Source organism: Amborella trichopoda, chromosome 13 (assembly GCF_054954075.1).
Source record: "Amborella trichopoda isolate Santa Cruz 75 chromosome 13, AtrichopodaSantaCruz75HAP2 v2.0, whole genome shotgun sequence".
In the NCBI taxonomy this organism is placed as follows: domain Eukaryota; kingdom Viridiplantae; phylum Streptophyta; class Magnoliopsida; order Amborellales; family Amborellaceae; genus Amborella; species Amborella trichopoda.
Genome location: NC_142348.1, coordinates 1687900 through 1707954, shown reverse-complemented (window position 1 = coordinate 1707954; position 20055 = coordinate 1687900). Strand labels below are relative to the sequence as shown.

General features: G+C 34.9%; 1 protein-coding gene across 12 annotated transcripts in view; it reads left to right on the top strand.

Moving 5' to 3' along the window:
• EDD1 (glycine-tRNA ligase) overlaps positions 1 to 20055 on the top strand; it is a 36447-nt gene that overhangs the window by 13890 nt on the left and 2502 nt on the right. For 8 of the 12 annotated variants that reach the window (XM_020663611.2, XM_020663610.2, XM_020663612.2 and 5 more), the window contains 18 exons: positions 2803 to 2866; positions 4306 to 4361; positions 5323 to 5394; positions 6033 to 6115; positions 9481 to 9529; positions 10430 to 10492; positions 12057 to 12146; positions 12227 to 12313; positions 13092 to 13166; positions 13282 to 13340; positions 13854 to 13947; positions 14067 to 14285; positions 16743 to 16837; positions 17049 to 17139; positions 17277 to 17381; positions 17466 to 17504; positions 17882 to 17971; positions 18874 to 18975. In XM_020663611.2, coding sequence (XP_020519270.1) covers positions 2803 to 2866; positions 4306 to 4361; positions 5323 to 5394; positions 6033 to 6115; positions 9481 to 9529; positions 10430 to 10492; positions 12057 to 12146; positions 12227 to 12313; positions 13092 to 13166; positions 13282 to 13340; positions 13854 to 13947; positions 14067 to 14285; positions 16743 to 16837; positions 17049 to 17139; positions 17277 to 17381; positions 17466 to 17504; positions 17882 to 17971; positions 18874 to 18975 — 1533 coding nt within the window. Of the gene's footprint in view, positions 1 to 2802; positions 2867 to 4305; positions 4362 to 5322; positions 5395 to 5937; positions 6116 to 9480; positions 9530 to 10429; positions 10493 to 12056; positions 12147 to 12226; positions 12314 to 13091; positions 13167 to 13281; positions 13341 to 13853; positions 13968 to 14066; positions 14286 to 16742; positions 16838 to 17048; positions 17140 to 17276; positions 17382 to 17465; positions 17505 to 17881; positions 17972 to 18873; positions 18976 to 20055 lie in introns of those variants that run through there. The other 4 variants (XR_016047864.1, XR_016047865.1, XM_088856130.1 and 1 more) reach the window with 3 other exon arrangements.

Below are 20055 nucleotides of genomic sequence, written 5' to 3'. Positions count from 1 at the left end.
ATGATTAGTACTAGGATGGAAGGGGGAGCTAGATAATAATAAACATTGAATTAGGGCAACCAGCTATTCAACTAAACTCATTATCATTTGAGCCTTATCCCAATTATTAGGGGCCGACATCATGAATCTTGTTCTACCTTGCTGCTCTATCAAGGGCCCAACCATAATTCACCACATCTCTTTTCACTACTTCAATTCATGTCCTTTTGGGCCATCACCTTGCCCTTTTGGAGCTTTCCACTTGAACCAAATCGCCTCTCCTAACTGGTGTTGTTTTAGGTCAATGCTGCACTTGGCCGGACCACCTAATATTACTTTCCCATACCTTATCGCCTATTGGAGCTACCGTTAACTTTCCTCAGAGGTATTCATTCCATATTCTGATCTTTTCTTGTCTTGCCACTTGTCTATCTCAACATCCTCATCTTAGCCACACTCATTCTATAGATATGTTGTTTCTTGACTGCCCAACATGCCCTCCCATAAAGCATTATTGGTCTTACAACCATCTTGTAGAACTTCCCTTTAGTTTCATTGGTATGCAATTATCAGATAAGGCTTCAGAACCAGATCTCCACTTCATCTGCCCAATTCTAATTCTTTGTGCAACATCTTCCTCACACATGCACGCACACACACACACACACACACACATATATATATATGGAAAAAGATGGGATTAGCCCACTAGCTCATATGAACATATGAGCCCAACGGCCGAGATTGAATCTGGGCCGATCTAACGATTACGGATGTTCGGTGGTGCTTAAATTTTATTTTATTTTTCTACAGATCCAAATCACTTAAAATTTTAGATGTGTGTTCTTCTCATCAAGGAGCACCTAATAAAAATATAAAAAAAAGCATTCGCAAAAAACAAAATGACCAAAATACCCCCTGAAGATTTTCGGGGGTATTTTGGTCAATTTATTTCATGTAAAATATTTTTTTGATATTTTTCAAAGATTCACCTATTTTTGATAAACACACACCAAAAATTTCAAGTGATTTGGATTTGTAAAAAACAACTAAAATTCAAACACTACTTGACATCCGTGATCGTCAGATCGGCCCAGATTCAATCTGGGCCGTTGGGCTTATATGTTCATACGAGCTAGTGGGCTAATCCCATTTTTTACTTATATATGGAAAAACCTAAAAAACGTTTATAGGCGTAGGGCTAAAGTGTTTGTTAGGGCACGCCGTCTGATTTTTTTAGACGGCGATGGGCATATGGGCGAAATTACTGTAGCATTTCACATATAGGTGTTTCGTAGATGCTTAATATATATATATATATATATATATATATATATATATATATATATATATATACATAGGTTAACCCACTAGCTAACAGCTATAATGTAAGCCCAATGACTCAAATTGAATCTGGGCTGCTCCAATAGTCACAATTGCATTTCGTATTTGAATTTTAGTTTTTTTTCTACAAATCCAAATCACTTGAAATTGGGAGAGTGTATTCTTTAAAAATAGGAGAATCTAATAAAAATATCAAAAAAATAATTCGCAAAAAATAAATTGATCAAAATTCCCCTGAAAATTTTTAAGGGTATTTTGGTCAATTTATTTTTTGTGAATGAGTTTTTTATATTTTTATTAGGTGCACCTTAATGAGAAGAATGAACGTCTCAAATTTCATGTAATTTGGATTTGTAGAAAAAAAATTAAAATTATATTACGAAATAAGGTCATGATTGTCAAATAGGTCCAGATTCAATCTGGGCCGTTGGGCTTATACTATTCCATCAGCGTCATGGGCTAACAGGCTCTATTCCCTATATATAAGGATCATTATCATCCTCATCATCATTCGGCGATCAATCTGCCCTACCTCAAGCCCCAAGTAAGTTTATTGTACCCTTTCTTTAATTTGTTTGTTTTAAAGTTTCAACAAAAAAATAAAGTCATCTTCTTCAATCTCTCCGATATTATGGATTATAGTCCAAGATATTAAAAATAATATTTTTTAAGTACTTATTGACCATTAATCTTAACTAATTCCTCATTTCTATTGCTTTTATTACTAAATCTGCATTCCATTTATTTTATCTTATTCCGGTTAATTTTAAAACCTTTAGATTCTATAGCATCCCTCCAAAATTTTAACTTTGCATTGATGCCTTCTCTAGTATCATCATTAAAAGCTATGTTATCTGCAAACAACATAAACCACAGTACTTTATCTTGTAGATGCCTAAGTTGTTCACCCAAACTGGCCTCTTCTATAGCCTTTATTCTTCCTTTATCAGCCTTTGTGTGCCTGTATGTATGCCTACATGCTTATTCAATTTCCAGATTTTGCCTAGTAAAGTTCTCTTCTATGTTCCTATATAGACTAGGTTGTTGTTCCTGATGATTAATCTTTTTTCTCTTGTTGGTGAATTTGATTATCTTCGCGCTTGTTGTTTGTCTTGTTTATATGTTGGATTGCATTCATGTACCTTGCAGCTGACAAGTATGGGCCATGAGTGACAGCTCAGTATAATGCTGCACTTTTCTTTTTTATGAGAAATTTTCTTACATGTGGATGTGGGTTTGTTTTCACCTGCATTTACTTTTTATAATTTGTAGCAATCGCTCGTACTTCATAAGAGGATCATTGATCATAGTTCTCCTCTAAGGCACGCACTTCATTATTAAATTAATGCTGGATATCCTTTTGAATCAGGGTTCAGATATGCTAATTTTCGTTGTTCTTTCTCACTTTCATATTTTCTTGGTGAGAATGTTTTTGAGCCATATTAAAAATTTCAAAACCTTTTTTATATACTTTTCTAGGCAGCTGAGGGTTTTTGCCGCAAGAATGGTGTCCCTTTGGGTGCTTTATTCAAGCAAATTGACGGTGAGTTATTTTATGTCTTTGTCCTTACTGATTGAACATTGCATTCACTCTTTGTTTCTAGTCAATTGCATCTGAGCATGTGCTGCCAATTAATAGAATGGTTAATTTGATTTTATAGTTTATTTCTGTTTGGCTTTTCTTTCTGCAAAGATATCAAAGAGAAAATCAAAGCACTTGCTTTTCTTATTTGTATTGTTTAATCTTTGGCAAAAACATGTTCCTGAGATAAATCAAAATGCATGCTTTTTCTCGTCTGAATATGATGAACGCTGGTGACGTTCTCTTTGATATTGGTTTTGTCTGCACGGATTTGGTCAACTGGGTTTTAAACCCTGTGTGATGCAAAATACTGAAAATTCAGCCATGCAGGGTGCAACGGTATATTTCTAGTCTTTGAACTGCATGCTAAGACTAGGTATGGCGACTTGTAAGCTTTCTATGTCTCAGGAAGTGCATGATGCCCTTCAATGAACATTCCAATATCTAAATTAGATTCAGCTAGGGGATGTTCTGTAAAAGAGGTTCACGATTAGTGTGTAGTGTGCAGTGTGTAGTGTTCCAATTAGTTAGTTTGCAGATCTCTTTTTTGTCTCTTTCATGTCCAAATGCTTGGATAAAATTTGCTTTCTGTAAACATGCTTGGGAGTGGTCTTTCTTGAATCATGACATTATGGGCATGTACTTATGACTAATCATAGTTTTGGTTGTTTTAGATTGGGGGTCAAGTTCTGTATGCACTTGTGACTAATCACAGTTTTGGTTGTTTTAGATTGGGGGCCACGTTTTGTATGCTTTCTCTCTATAGTATTTAAGATCTCGGTTAGAAGTTGACAAGCCCAGCTTTTCCTTTAATTAAAGGGTGAGGTTTGTATGAGGTGTCAACTTTATACTATTGAAGTAAGGTGCACCTCAAAACTACGCCAAAAATGCAGTTTCGGTACCACAAAGCCTTGCGATGATATGAAAATCTATTGTTGCCCCCAATTATGAAATTTAAAGTTTCAAAAATGGTGACGATCAAGCAGATCTATAAATGCTTGAAAATCTTGAAAATGGACGGTCCAAATAATGTGTTAGAAGAACTATTTTTAGGGCTAGAAATCCTCTTTTTCATGTCTATGAATCTTGAGGTTGAGATGATCGCTTGGAGGGTTTTCCAGCATAGGAACAACTTTTTCTAGTGGGTTTTTTATGTGCACCTTACTCATACAGTATAAGGTTTGACACCGTATATAACTTTTTCCTTAATTAAATATTCTTGGAGCTGTGCTTTTGTTTGCATTTTTTCATTTTTTATTCATTCTTAGTTTGGACTCAAGGTTTTTATGCCGAACAAAGGCATTTATTTGTTACGGGTTGCTCTCCTTTTTGGCATGAGAAAATTTTGTATGTTATAATATTCAGGCTTTAATGATTGATTTTTCACTTTTCTGTTGTAGGAAAGATAGAGTATGTTTATGTCCGAACGAAGGAATCAGCAAGGCGTGCTTTGGAGGTTTGTCTATGTTTTTGAATCTTTTCAATGACATCAACACAATGACGTTAACTATATGTTTCCAATAATTTCAAAAAAATCTTGAATGCTTGGTTGTGCCTTAATAATATTGCTCCCTTTCTGTTTTTGTTTTGTTTTGTAATTACTAGAGAATTGCTCCCCAAGCTATAAATCTAGGATGCAACTTGAACAGTTTCTTATCATCAGTGTGGTTTAAAGAATTAAATATCTTTAGCAAGAATTCTAACTAAATATCTTCCTAAGTGGTTTGAGCATTTATTTTTTTATTTTCTTGTTTATTCTATTACCATTATCATGAGTAGTTTGAGCTCTACTGTTGCTAATTAATGTTGAATTTTTTCCGTAGATAGGGCGTGATGATGGTAGGCTTGGATTTATTCCAGACTAAAGTTTCTGATAGTAACTTCTTTTTAGAAGCTAGTGCCTTAATTTTCTCCTGTAAAAAAGGTTGAAGATGGGAATAAGTTCCCGTAATAGATAGTAAGGAAATTTATCAAAATAAACGTGAGAGATGAACTATAACCTTAAGCCCGTTTGCAACTATTCCAACTCATGATCATGTGTCTTTTGATGGGTAGTTTGAAATTAAATCAAAAGATACAGGTAGAATGTTAAATAGTTAATCTCTTCTGGGTATTTGGATAAATTTCCCGAGATGGTATTTGCAGCAACAGCCTTGTGTAGTTACTGGTTGATATACTATCCATAGCATTCCTGTGCCCTGTACATATTATCGTTCATCTCTGTAGTGGTTCATATGAAAAGCGCCATGCATTCACAAATATCTCTCTTATAGATTTGGTGCCTCCTCATTCTAGATAATTCCCAAAAGATTACCTTTCGCACCATTCTTATTACGTCCTGAAGTAGTTTCTGTTCACAGTGATTTAATAGTGGTTTTATATTCTTTGTTTGATTGGTTATAGATCGTTAAGTGCAGGTTTTGGCTGAAGATCTCCCTGGTGTCTTATCTAAGATATCATTCTCTAAGTCAATGAGGTGGAACTCCCAGGTGTGGATTTCATTATCTGTTTGTTCCCAATGGCTTTTTTTTAATTGAATTTGTATTAATAGTATAAGAGATTTTCATGTCTGTGTGAATCACAATATATATATCTATATATATATATATATATATATATATATATATATATATATATATAGGGAAAAGATCCTATCAACCCAAGGGCTGTTAGAATAGTGTAAGCCCAATGGCCCAGATTAAAACTGTTGGAACTGTTTAGATGGGTGGGGTTGGCTGTGGGGGTAGGTGCAGATATTATGGGCTTTGGTTCTACTTGAAATCATCTTTCCGGACCTGAGAGCTTTTTCATTTTGAACATTCTATACCAGCACAATGTTAAGATCCTGTTATTTTTTCAATGATTGGTGTGGAAGTTTTTCATTAATCTCACTCATGTTTCTCAAATATTGTTCCCAAGAAAGTTTATTGTTTTTCGTGGTCTACGAATTGCTTTTCTTTTAATATAATTCTACCGAAGTACTTATTCCATATGTTTTTATAATGTTAATTATTTGTATTCTTGTATATTAGCAATTCATTCAGGCAATCATTTGACGTGAGCTAAGGAATGGTAGCTGTTTGCTGGATAGTGTACTTCTTGAAGGAAAATCTTAATTGATTTGTAGGTCATGTTTAGTAGGCCTATTCGATGGATTCTAGCTCTTCATGGGAGTGCAATAGTTCCGTTTGTGTATGCGGGGGTGTTAAGGTAACCATTGAATTTCTCCATCTTATTTGCTTTGCACATTAGATATCAAAAATGCATTTAGGACTTTTTCAGAGAATTGTGTTGATTGGAACCAGTGTTAGGAAAACTGGCTGGTTAGAACCGGAACCAGCTGGTTAGATCGGAACCGCTAGGGTTCCGAGTCCGGTTAGGGCCGGTTTTGTGTGTCTATTAGCCCTATGTGATACCCCTATAAAATGTACGGCCCAAAATCGGCCGGTTAGGGGTTGAATCGGTCGTGTTTTTGTCTAACAGGCCGGTTTTCTGCTAACCGGACCAGTTAGCCGATATAATGGCATTTTTTGGGAAATAACCATAAAGTATTAATTACGAGCGTTATTTCGAAATAAAGGCCATTATATGTAGCAGGAAAACTATGAATCCAAATTTTCACCTTTCTTTATTCACTTTCCGGCCATTTTTGGCTTTTTTTCATGCTTTAATGTTGTAAATCACTATCTAATGAATACAAAACAAGGAATTTGGATTTAAACATGGAAAAAAAAAGAGTTTCTTGGATTGAAATGGCGGATTTTCTAGGTTTTTTAAAAATTCTGCCATTCTTTCAATAATATCTTCAATACCTAATGGTTCTTGAAGAAATTTGAGGGTTTTGATACCTATTCAAAGTATTTACCAGATTCATGTTTCAATTTGTTCAAAACACCAAAGATCGTGGGTTGAATTTGGCCCGAAAAGCTGCTATTCAGAGAACCTATGCTTGATCCAAAAAAGCATATTTTTGATCCATTTATTGGTCCTTTTTTTATCAAATTGAGTTGTGGATTTCGATCATCGAGGCTTCATATCTCAAATAAAATCGGTATGTTTATTTATGATTGATTAAATTTTTTAATATGAATTTTTGTGTTGCACGATGTCTTGAAAATTGCATAGATCTGAAATTTCCGCCATTTTATCAATTAAATCCAAAATGCCTGATATTTTTTTATGAGATTTGGTGCATTTTAAAGATGATCGAAGCCTTTACAATGTGTGTGTGTTGATTTGTTCGATTATTCGAACATTGATGGTTGTTTCTTGCTCGAAATGTTGCTCGATTTTAGGGGTTTTTGAGAACTCGATTTTTCTAAAAAAAAATATTTTTCTTAATAAAATTATGCTTTTTGATGAATATGGGAAGTGGTTTTCTATTTTGCTTAATAAAATTATTTTTTAATAAAATTATGTTTTTTGATGTATATGGGAAGTGTTTTTCTATTTTACTTAATAAAATTATTTTTTGATAAAATTATGTTTTTTTTAATAAAATTATGTATTTTGATGAATATGGGAAGTGTTTTTCTATTTTTCCTAGTAAATTTTTTTTTTTGATAAAATTATTATTTTGAATAAAATTGCATTTTTTGATGAATATGGGAAGTGTTTTTCTATTTTCTTAATAAAATTATTTTTTTGATAAATTTATTTGTTGTACTGTTTTTATATGGAAATATAGAACAATAACAACATCCTATCCTGATTATGGCCTCAAAGGATGCTACTTTAGTTTGCATTGTTGTAGAATAAATATTCATTTTCCTATTGCTTTCTTAACTGATCATTCTATTTCTGAGCAAAAAGATCCGAAACCCTTCTCAAATTTTAAGCTTTAGATTTGATAGTAGGCTCGAGAAAAGTGGTTACCGATCCATCTTGGTCATCTACAAAAATGTTTTTCTTGCGATAAATGTAGGTAATAAGACAATATCACTAAAGCTATGTTTGTTTTTTTTTGGGGGGGGGGGGGGAGGGAGGGGGAAGGATTTTTGGCCTATTTTTTTTAAAAAAAATTCTATCGGACCGGTTAGTCTGGCTAACCACCCAGTTAGTCCGATTATGGTTCTAAGCGCTCCAAGCCCCATGTTCGGTTAACTGTTCCGGTTAGATTTTGCGAACACTGATTGGAACACACTTTATCATCTCATTTGTTTTCTCCATCGATGCCGTAATATTTTTTCCTTTAAAAAGTCCCAGAATCATCTATCTTTAAGACTGTCCTTTGAGAAACTAATCCTTCATCCTCCATCTCTCTACAGTTACATGGACATTGACACAAGTGTTAGAGTTCAAAATGTTTTGACGGTCCATAACAATGCACACAAACATGTATATTATCAACAACACAACAGGTCCATACAATAGAGTCCTGATTGGGCAATAACATCAATTGTTTTTTCATCCGATCATTTAGGCTTCGTCTGCCATTCTTCATGGGGGATCCAATTGTTTTAACCCAACGTTTCTACAAAAAGCCTTTTAAATGCCCATGAGACAAAAAAAAGAACACTTTTTTTCTCAATTTTAGAAACACACATGCTTGCACAGACATACATTGTCTATTGGTATGTGGATTACGTGTTGCTTCTGCTGAGAGGTTGAACAAACTTTATTTTTTAAAGTATCTAATTTAATTGACTGAATTTCTTTTTTCATTTTTAAGTCATAACTGTTACTTCAGTGGTAGTTTAATTTTCAGTCTAACCTTTTTTCGAGTTTTTTTTCCCTTAATTTTTTTAATTTGCAGATAAGTTAAATAGTCTTATTAAAATTAATAGTTTGGTAAGAATAATCAGCCTATAAAAGTCCTTCTAAATTTTCTTTTCCCTTTCATTTTTTCTTTTTGCGTGCTCCTATTTCTTCTCCATAACAGATTATTTTCCTAAAATCAGGATTTGAATAAAACATTGTGGAGATTCTGAAGGAGAGATGGACATAATTTTCTTTGGCAACTTTATGATTGGATTTATATAAAGAATCAAAGAGATTCTTGGAAGAGAGTTTACAGAGTGGGAGAGAGTGAGACATAAGGAAATTTGAAAAGAAAAATGAGAGTTGTGAGAAATTTAAAAGCCAGTCTCCTATTTATTCTTCCTCATGTGTGTGTTTGTTGCCACTGTATCAAATGTAGCCAGATGGTATGCATAATAGATTTTAAAATTATATAAATCATCCTAGCATTAATAATGGAATTCTCTAAGATTATATTTAACATTGACAAGCTGCTTGAGGTATCAAATAACGTGTCAAGGCAACACTGTTGCTTACTCCTCCCATAGGCATGCTACCTTTCTGATATCTACCTTGGGATGCATGGAATATAGTAGACCCCTAATCTTTTGTTAATTGGATAGAGGACCTCACAGACTTCTCAGAAGGTGATCTTCTGCAATCAAGTCTGGTTCTCAGTATACCCATACTGATTTTATTTAGTTTGATTTTTCCTCTTTTAATGAAACATTCTACTTTTCTTGAAATAATCAATATTTGGTACCTTTTAGATAAGGCATACTTGTTTTAAACTAGAAAGAATTTATTGTGTTAATTATTGTTTATTTCTGCTGTAGTGGAAAACAATCGTGTGGACTTCGTAACTCCAAATCTTCTATTTTTGAGGTTAGTTGTTGCTGTGTTTGTTAATTGGTTCTTCTTTAATTCACTGGTGTATGCCACTATTCATGATCTATGTGGATGAATTAAACCATGTTGTTGTTGATGATACCTCAAAATATCTGTACTTTAGCTCCCACTAACTACTTTTACCGAGGGCGAGCATAGCGTGATACCGTCATACCGAGGTGCAACCCATTAAATGGGTGTACTTCCAACCCAATATCCAGCTTAGCCCACATAGGCTAAACTAGCAATCGTTCTGATATGCAATAAAAATGAGAAAGATACATGGCTAAAGACCTCTTGGGCTACATAGTAAGGCTAACGATAGACACGCATGGCATTTTCTATCTTGCAGCACTAATGGTGAGCTTAGTTTGCTCACACTTATTGACAAGAAATGTTCTTTAGTGTTGCAAAACATGTCTAGGAATGGGCATTTTCCATCATTTGTCAAGTCCAATGATGACAATACCTTATACTCAAGTTGAACTCGTAGAGATTTTCCATGCAGATAAACGCTTGGCCATTTCTTTTGATAGGTATATGTCATCGCTTCCTTTATCGATGATTATGTTAGAATCGATCATAAGAAGCGATAACAAATTCCCCAGCCCAAAATGGTTACCAAGCACATGGATAAGGGCATCTATTGTCAAAATTTTCAGAGCGCATTTGTTCAGTTTTAGAGGGGTACAAGATAGAAAATCTCAATACGCATGCACACATACATGCATATTCTATTTTAAATGTTCATTCATGTGTGTGATGCTGTTGGATGTCGAAGATTGTTAGACTGTATTCATTAAGTTGTTACAGCAGTTCTTTGTGAATATGTTGTTAAAAAGCCTTTGGCGCTTTAAGAGTGTTCGTACATCTCTAAAATTTAATTTAATGTTGCAGGTCAATTGTGCAGAAGATTATATGACAACTATCAGCCAAACAGGAATCTACATTGGAATTGAGGTATTTATGAGTAGTTTATACTCTATACGTTCTATTGTCATCTTAAGCTTAATGATTCACTTGTAAGTTGTGCCTTGGTTGAGTCAATATCACTGAGTCATTTGTCGATATCGTTCATTATGCACATATATAATGTACCATGCATATTTATATGAGGCATAGGAAATTTATATATGTCAATCTCTCCCAGCCGTCAGATCTGAGTGAATTGCTGGGGTATCTTCAGCCATAATATCACAGATGAGCCTTGACCATTGGATCTAAGATTTAACAGAGCAGGATATTTTATCTCAAAAAAAAGAAAAAAGTTACAAATCTGATGAATATGAAATTTGGTACGTGTGATCATCTAAAAAGGACATGCACCTTAAAAAAAATTAAAAAATAGATATATTTTTGAAAAATAAAATTGCCAAACTGCCCTGGAAAACTTCAGGGGTATTAGAAAATATTATTATTATTTCCCTTGGTGCAAGCCTATCAAAAGATTGGACGCCCAAAATTTGATGTCAATCGCATTTTAGAAAAAAAAAAAAAAAAAATAGTGTTTAGGCATGACTTTGTTATTGAGGCCATCTTTGCCGTCCATTCAGATCGGACGGTTGGGAGAAGGATGGAATATATAAATTCACAAGTACATTATATCATCAATAACTTCACAAGTCTGAATAGAATAAATAGTATAAAAAGTAGGGAAATGTCAAATAGACAATAGTGAGCAATTTTGGATTTCATTACTATTGTTTTCATGGTACACTGTGAATTCAATGTTCCAAATTTTCTGACTTAAAGAAGTACATTCTATTGTCAATAATCCACTATTCTGAATATAGTGAATGGTATTGAAAGTAAGGAAATGGCAAATAAATAGGAATATTGTTGGATTTTATTATATTCTTATCATGGTACACTGTGAATTCAATGATTGGGTTCCAATTTCTATGACTTTAAAGAAGTAACTATAGTTGTGTGAAGCAGCGAAAGAAAAAAATTTTCAGCTGGGAAAACCTTGCCTTGTCAACTCCGGCTTGGCTGGTTACTGTGTCTTGTAAATGAGAAGCTTGGATATGCCTGAGTTTGTGAATATATAATTGTATATGTTGTGTTTTATCATCTCAACGGCAAGCTTGGATATGCCTGAGTTTGTGAATATATAATTGTATATGTTGTGTTTTATCATCTCGACGGCAACTCCAAGCTGTAGCTAGGTGTTTATGACTTGGTGATGAACTGGGTTTGAACCCCATCATGGCCAACATTGTTTTCTTATGGCTCTTCACATAAATTTTAAAGAACTTACCTGAGTTTTGCAAGTAAACTGTTCAGTTTGTGAGTCAAGTTGGCTTTGGTGAATGCTGAGTTGGCCTCCACCTTTGAGTTTTGAACACTGCTATGAAGAGTAACTTCTAGGTGGCATGGGAGCTTATTCCTTCAGAAACGTTTCGGGAATCTGTAAAATCATGTTGAAGTATTAAACTTGTTTTTTGTTTTATGAGCACATTGGCCCTATTCATCTAAGCAAAAATAAAGTCACTTCTACTTTTCTTGTTAATGTTCATGACAGCAACGCAAGAACAAGATACTTCAGCTGTCACATTCCCTGGCAAAGTGCGTTGGTGGAATTCTTAGTGCAGAAGATGATGCCATTTATGAGGTGACTATCACTTCTTTTTTTTAGTTTGCTTCTGTTTTATTGTGATGTAGATTACGAAGTTTGCTAAGTTACTTATATAGGTGGTGAACCTAGTTGAGGCTCCAGTACCAATACTGGGAAGTTTTGATGAATCCTTCTTGGAGCTTCCGCAGGATCTCCTTGTCACGGTGAGTAACTAACTACCTTTTCGATTATTGTGTGTGGCTTATGTATGCACTTGAGTACATTCTCCAAAGACATGCTTCTACTGGACTCTTTTTGCATCAGTGGGCAATTTTTACTCCATTGATCAAGTAATTACTTGGGATAAGATGTCCTGGCCATATTATTCTGCAAGTGTGAAACTATTAACTTGTCAGGTTATGAAACTCTTCAGAAGTTCAATTGTGATGGGAGGATGTTTTAGTTAGACTTAGCTTTTAGAAAGCATGAGGTAGAGAGTAGACAGAGAAAATAGTGCAAACATTTGGGTAAATTCTAAACTACCTTGATGCTGCATGCTCCCTAGCAAGATACACTCCATACTAGAGAGGGAATAATAGCCCAAGATTTTTGGAGCAATCATGTAATGCTTATGAGGGGAGATATCATCATATTCTGAAGAATTTAAAATTTTTTGTATTATAGTACAGATCTATTTCGGTAATGGGGTCGGGGCATGGTGTTTAGGGGGGCAGGTGTCTCAACACCAAACACTTCAAGAAAAAAAAATACAGATCTATTTCCTTGCTATATGATTCGCTTCTAAGAATATGAGTGCATCCCTTGTGTTAAAAAGAATTTTGAATCATGTTGATCAAATTTACTACCATATCTGCCATAGCCCAGATTTTAGATATATAATCTTAAACCTTGAGTGGAAGAATTGTGACAGTTGTACATGAAAAACTTCAAACTGCTTACTAGTAATCTTTCCATAATAACTTTTTAATGATGATTTTACAGGTTATGCGCAAGCATCAGAAGTACTTCTCAATTGTGGATGCATCTATGGGCAAGCTATTGCCATTCTTTATTTCAGTGAGGCTGCCTAACCAACCAATGCTATCTTTAGTAAATTATGCAAAGCAATAAACTTTTTTCACCTTCACAAGACATCTTTGGTGCTTGAATTATTCGATGTTATATTTTTTAGGTAGCAAATGGAGTGATCAATGAAAGAGTTGTGAGAAAAGGAAATGAAGCAGTACTGAGGTGAGTAGCAGATAATGCCGCTTTATCATATCATCAAAGCCTTATCCCAACTATTTGGGGTCGGTAGATAATGCCACTTTACCTAGCTGAATAAAGAAGTGATGCAGGGAAAATAATAATAAACTAGAAAATAAAAATGAAAATAAAGGTTTGAGAGATTATACCCTCTCTCAAGATCTCTTCACAAGATCAAACGCTTTCCTTAATTTTTAAGAAAAAATAACCAGAAAAATAATAAAATTAAGATTTGAATTCTCCTAAATTTTATTTGCATCAAGGAGGACTATAAAGAATCAGTGTGCCATATTACTTGTGATCATTTAATGTACTTTGATGGGGATGTAAAAGTAAGCCATGGGGAAAATTTTGGGAAAGGGTCTCTATAGCATATGGTATATTCCAGTTTTCTTTGACCAGCAATATTATTTGCTTCTCCCATTCATATGCATAAAATAACAGATTTCTCTTCATGAGCTTCTTGTTTTATGACATAAACTTTATTTGCATGTACAGAGCTCGGTATGAGGATGCAAAGTTTTTCTATAATCTGGACATACAAAAAGATCTTTCCGAATTCCGAGCTCAACTTGGAGGGATCCTTTTTCATGTAATCCCAATCCATCAGTGGTAGAATCTTTCTAAAATTTTATTTTATGCATATAATTTTTGCTGCTGAACTAAAAAGGATGATGCTGAGCTAAACAATAATAATGCTTCATAAAACAGGAGAAGCTGGGAACAATGCTGGACAAGGCCATGCGCCTCGAACTGATTGTTACAAAATTAAGCTCTGCTATTGGCTTGGGGGATGAAAACATACCGATTATCAAACAAGCTGCAGCATTAGCATTGTCAGATCTTGCCACATCAGTTGTTATGGAATTTACTTCTCTCTCTGGAATAATGGCCCGCCATTATGCTTTACGAAATGGTTATTCTGAGCAGGTATGCTTGTCTTTTGCTCGGTAATGCATATCCATATATTTTCTTATGAGTCATTGGAGTCTAGTCGTTTCAGTTAAAGAAAGGACATACAGCAGCACTAAATTCTCTTGGGTATTTCTCCTTGCTCCATTACTCTTGAATTTTCTCATAGATGTATATTCTCCATGGCACGCACAAAATTGACTATTGAGAGTCATTTATTTTATAGTCCCACTTATTCAAAATATAAATACCACAAATTCAAAAAAAGAAAAGAAAGTCAAGAAACTAAGCAAATTTAAAGCTACATCCATGGAAGGCTGAGGTTTCCAAGTTAGTCGCATGCTCGAGCACCTAGACTAGCAGGGATTTTGATTCTAGTGAGTCTTGAGGAAAGAATTGGGAGGTTTGAATCAGTTGGAGTATTGATATATCTTCAGAAGCCTATGTGGATCTGGTGGTGGCCTCTCTTGATGTAGATTGGCCACTTCTGATAATTTGCCGTTTAAGACAAATTCCTAATGGGCATTATTTAGTAGGGGCCTTCAATTGCCATGCTTTTGTCCAAATTTGCACAAAGATGATGGACACCTCTTTATCCATTCCAATGTTACAAAAACCGGGCGATCTAACCGGTAACTGGCCAGTTAGATCGGAACCGGCCCCTTGTAGGTTCCAGTTTCGGGCGGTCTTGGTGATCGCCCGGCATTTAAAAAAAATAAAAAAAATGTATATAAAATCTTAAAAATAAGGAATTTGGTTTGTAAGACATTTTTAATACTTTGCATTATGGTAAATATTAAAAAAAAATTTGGTCATTAATACTCACTTTTATATTTTCCCATATTTTTCAGAAAATTTTAAAAATACCCTTAAGCACAAATCGATTATTTAAAATCCATTTTTTCATTAATTTTCAACTCCATTTGAATGTGCGTTGTTTTAATCATTCTTTATATACTTTTCATATTTCAGTAGATTTTTTTTGTATATATATATTTTTTTTTGCAACAATTTTTTGACCGCTTGAGACTTTCCCAGTTAGAATGGTTGAATCGGCCGGTTTAGCGGTTAGGCCGGTTAAACCGCTTCCGGCCCCATGTCCGGTTAACCATTCCGGTTCAATTTTGCAAACACTGATCCATTCTAAATTTTTTGTTAGAGCTTTAGAGTCATTTCCAAAATATTTTTGGCATCACTCCCGTTCGTTGTAGCCCTATCTGTTCTTGTGTGAGACTTATTTTATATGAAATTATCATCCGTTGACCATTTTCTCTTTTTCCGGAGAAATATACTCTGATGCAATGTAGTAGACAAACTGTGTGCTGCAGCGCCTCACATTGAACGATTGAGATGAAGCATTTGGAAGCTCAAGTCTGTCACTGTTTCCTTGAGAGGAGGAACGATTCATCATCACAATCGTCCATGTGGCAACCGGTGGTTGAGGTGCCAAGCAGCACAGCTTGTGTACTGCATGCGTCTCATTTTTTTTTTTATTTTCTCTTTTTTCTGTGTTTAGGGGGGAATGTCATTATGACCCCTAAAAATCCAACTTATTTCATGGTAACCCCCCACCATTTATTCCTATCAACCGGCATTAAGAAATCTATAAATATTTCCATCCCCTCCAAATGTCCATGTCATATTTTTTATTTCCATCCTTGATTGGGCCCCAAACTAATTCTTAAATGACTCTCACGTCCTTTCTCTCGCTTTCCTCCTTATTTCTTACTTCTCAAAATCATTATACCCAACCTTTTTTTTTTTTTTTTCGAAACTGCCATAAACCCAGTTTTTTTTTTTGGTGAATCACAAAAGTACATGAATCACTACCAATGTGCTCCATGCTACCATTAGCGCAAGTGTGAAGAGAGAGAAGAAGGGTGCAAAGGGCTAGGTTGGGTTTTGAGAAATGAAAAATAAAGGGGGAAGAGAGATAAAGTGAGTGTCATTTGGGAGTTTGTTTGGGGCACTTAATGATGATTAAATAAAAAGGGGGGTATGGACATTTGGAGGAGGTGGAATGAAATATTTATAGACTTCTCAATGCCACTTGACAGGGATAAAAGGCCGGGGGTTACCATGAAATAAGTGAGTTTTTTAGGGGTCAAAACTACAATGTTTCTCCTTGTGTTCATGATAAATACAAGCATCTTGCTTACAGAATAGCTAATATCATAGATGCAGACTTTCTTGAATTTTACGAATGTGAAGACCCCTAGAAGTTGCATATATCTACTAAGAGACATCCAAATTGATAATTGCCTTGCCCTCTTTATGGAGCATTCCATGCCAAAAGCGGAGGAAATCTACTGTTTGTTTTTCCTGTTTTGTCTTATCTTCCAAATTGTGCCCATGTAATTGATTGATTAGTTCAGTTTTCAAATAATTTGTCTTTATCTGCCAGACTGTATTTTATAACTTTCAAAGTTACAACTCCATTGAGAAAATTCGAGTAAATATGCACTTATTGTGCAGGTTTCAGAAGCAATATCTGAGATGGCACTTCCTAGGTTTTCTGGAGATGTCCTTCCAAAGACAGATGCAGGGATAGTGTTGGCTATTGCTGACAGGTCAATTACGAGCTTGAATTTCTTGTCAGTTGCCCATGCATTCCTTTTAGTTAATGGGAGACAGCTTCTCTTGTGCATTTTTTACTCATTCAGTGATTGTTTTTTTTTCTGTACAATCACTTGATATTTTCCATACATTGCCTCAAACAGCCATGCAAACAGACTCTGACTTCCACTACTTTTGCATGTATGCTTTATGTGCATTTTATAGATTAGATAGTCTTGTTGGTCTATATGGAGCTGGATGTCACCCAACTTCCACAAACGATCCCTTTGGTCTGCGGAGGATCTCATATGGTCTTGTGAGTAACCTGATGGAATTTTGTCAGCCAATTTTTCATAAGTTTATCAATTGATTCTAATTTTATAGTTTTAACAATGATTTTGATTATATTGACAGATAACAGCTAATTTTACTGTTGCTTTGATTTTGGTGCAGGTCCAAATTTTAGTGGAAAATGAGAAAAATTTGGATCTTAGAAATGCTTTGACTCTAGCAGCATCTGTTCAACCCATACCTGTTGATGCACATGTTCTAGAAGATGTGAGGATCATTCCTTGACCATTTTAGTTAATGTATTTTTTCTTGATGTTTGTTTTGCTGACCTATCCAAGGCATATACGTTAGGCTTTTCAATTCATTACAAGGAGATTGGAGCAATTTTTGGTATGTATTTTCTCGTCACACCAATGATCTACTTTTACTCATTTTTTCATTGTCTTTTAAAGAACCATCTAGACCCAGTTATGCCCTTCCTCCCTAACTCCCATGGAGTCTAACTTCTTTCTTTTTTGTATGTTGCTTAATGAGTGAGTGAGTGAGTCAGAGAGAGAGAGAGGTGGGGGACATTGGGATCACCTAAAACACTGATATTGCTTTGTGAGGAATATTGGGTGTTGTTTTAGTGATTCCCCTTTATTGTTTTGACAATAAAATCAGAAAATTGATCTCTCAAAGGAAATTAAAAAATTGAATATACTATTATTGCGTAGTGGTATATTATACACACATGCACATTTATGCCACTTGGAGCTGATTGGCAGGTAGACAAAGACATAAGTGCTGAACTTGTCCGTGCCGTCCTATCAGAACGTGCCAATTGCCCGTGTCTCGCGGCAAAATCAGCAATGAAGGTTAGCTTTGAACTTTAACACCTGCAGGTTAGATATTGTTTCCCTTGTCACATACATCAGGAGAAATATTGTCTAGTTCAACATTAGTCATTTATGAATATCAAAGAAAAGAAAAATGGTGTATTATATACGAGATGAACCAATAAGAAAGTAAGAAACTATTCTTTATGCTCCCCATATAATCACAATTTTTTTTATTCGTAACTGTAATTTTAATAGCATGGAAAAATCATAGCTTGTCTTCTTCAATTAGTGTGTCAATTTTTTGTTTTTTGATGCTATTTGGCTTCAATCCTCGTTATGAATCATCTATATAGCCGTTGGTACCTTTGGGTGGTACTTGATGTGTATGCAGTTGGAATCATCTATATTTGGCTTCAATCTTTTGTTGATGGGTATAATGCTTGATGAATGACTAAAGCCGTTGTTTGGCGACTTTGGTTTCATCGAGTCTAGTGGCCAAATGAAGAGAGAGGAAGAGTGAGAAACAGCAGCGCAAAGAGTTTGTTAGAGATCTTAACGAGTTCTCATGAACAAAGACAGTGTCCCATGCTACATGCATGCACCACACATGCAGTGTGTGTGTGTGTGTGTGTGTGTTAGAGAGAGAGAGGCTTTGGTTATGTAATTGAAAACATGAGAGGCCCTAGGACAGATAAAAGAGTGCAATGATATGCCTGTTTGACCCCTTTCAAACCGATTTCTAAGCTTGTCATGGCAAGTTTTTGCAGTCACATTGATTTTGCTTGGGTGAGGATGTTTTTGTGATTTCCATTGTCGACAGTTTTAAAATGTAATGCTTGTGTTTCCTCTAAGGTCTTGTTGTTTAGCTTGTTCTATGGAATAACAATATGGTCGTATTGATATTTGAACGGTAAATTGTCTTTTTCTCTTTAATGTAGATGGAGATCTTGTCAAAAAGTGGGCATCTGCCGAAGATTGTAGAAGCTTATTCTCGGCCCACAAGAATCATTCGAGGGAAAGAATTGGTCTTCGATTGGGAGGTCTGTTAAAATCCTTGTTCCTGCCATATATATTATACGTAGAAATTGACAATTATTGAAAATGACATTGATATATTCTAATTATAGCATAGGACATCCAAATTTTGAATTGATAGTGAAGAATATCTAAGCTCTCTCTCTCTCTCTCTCTCTCTCTCTCTATATATATATATATATATATATATATATATATATATGCGCACACATGCGTGCCTATGTAGTGATAGTGAAGGAGATTCTAGGTACTCCCTTGTTTCTTCTTCTTTTTTAGTTTCTGATTCGTTGGTGTAGGACCTGGTCCCATTGGATCATTCCCCTTTTTCTCAGTTTTTTTTTTTTTTTTTATATCTTCATTTTAAAAATAATTGAGTTGCAAGTTTCTGAGTACCGCATTTTGAGCCTCTGATATACCTTGGAACTTTTAGGTTCAGTCCCAGTTTACTCCTTGAGGTGCCTTTTTAATCTATGCATATAATTTAAAAAAAAAAACTCTTGGAATATTGATATAGAAAGACACTCATACATTAAGGAGTGCCAGTTCTTAGTCGGTGATGCTTCACTGAAACTAAAAAATTGAATGCATGTTTATTAGTAGCTATAACAAACTACCTTCCAAACAATAATGAACTCATGACAGTATTATCCTTATGTGTATTATGTGTGTATGCTTGTATTGCATGGTAGATGGCTACATGCTTATATTGCTTGTATGAGGATGTGTATAAGGGCCAGTTTATACTATTTTTCTTTTTTGGGGTTGTATATTATAAGACCGTTTATCATCGGCATAAATGTCACAACTACTCTACACTTTGTTTTTTATACTGTTAACACTTTATAGATGAAGTAGAGTGAAACAAAAAGAGCCCCGAAGGGAGTTACAAAAAGGTCACTGCGAAAAGTGACAAAAGCAGCCCAAAAAGAGAACAGCACAAGCAGAAACAATCAACGAAAAAAAACAAAAACAAAAAAAGAAAGGAAAAAAACCCCTGTTACAAACAATCCCCAAAACTAAAACAGAGCACTAAGGGCTAGGCCCAACAACTGAAGAAGCCTCGAGTTTGGCGAGTTCATCTGCAA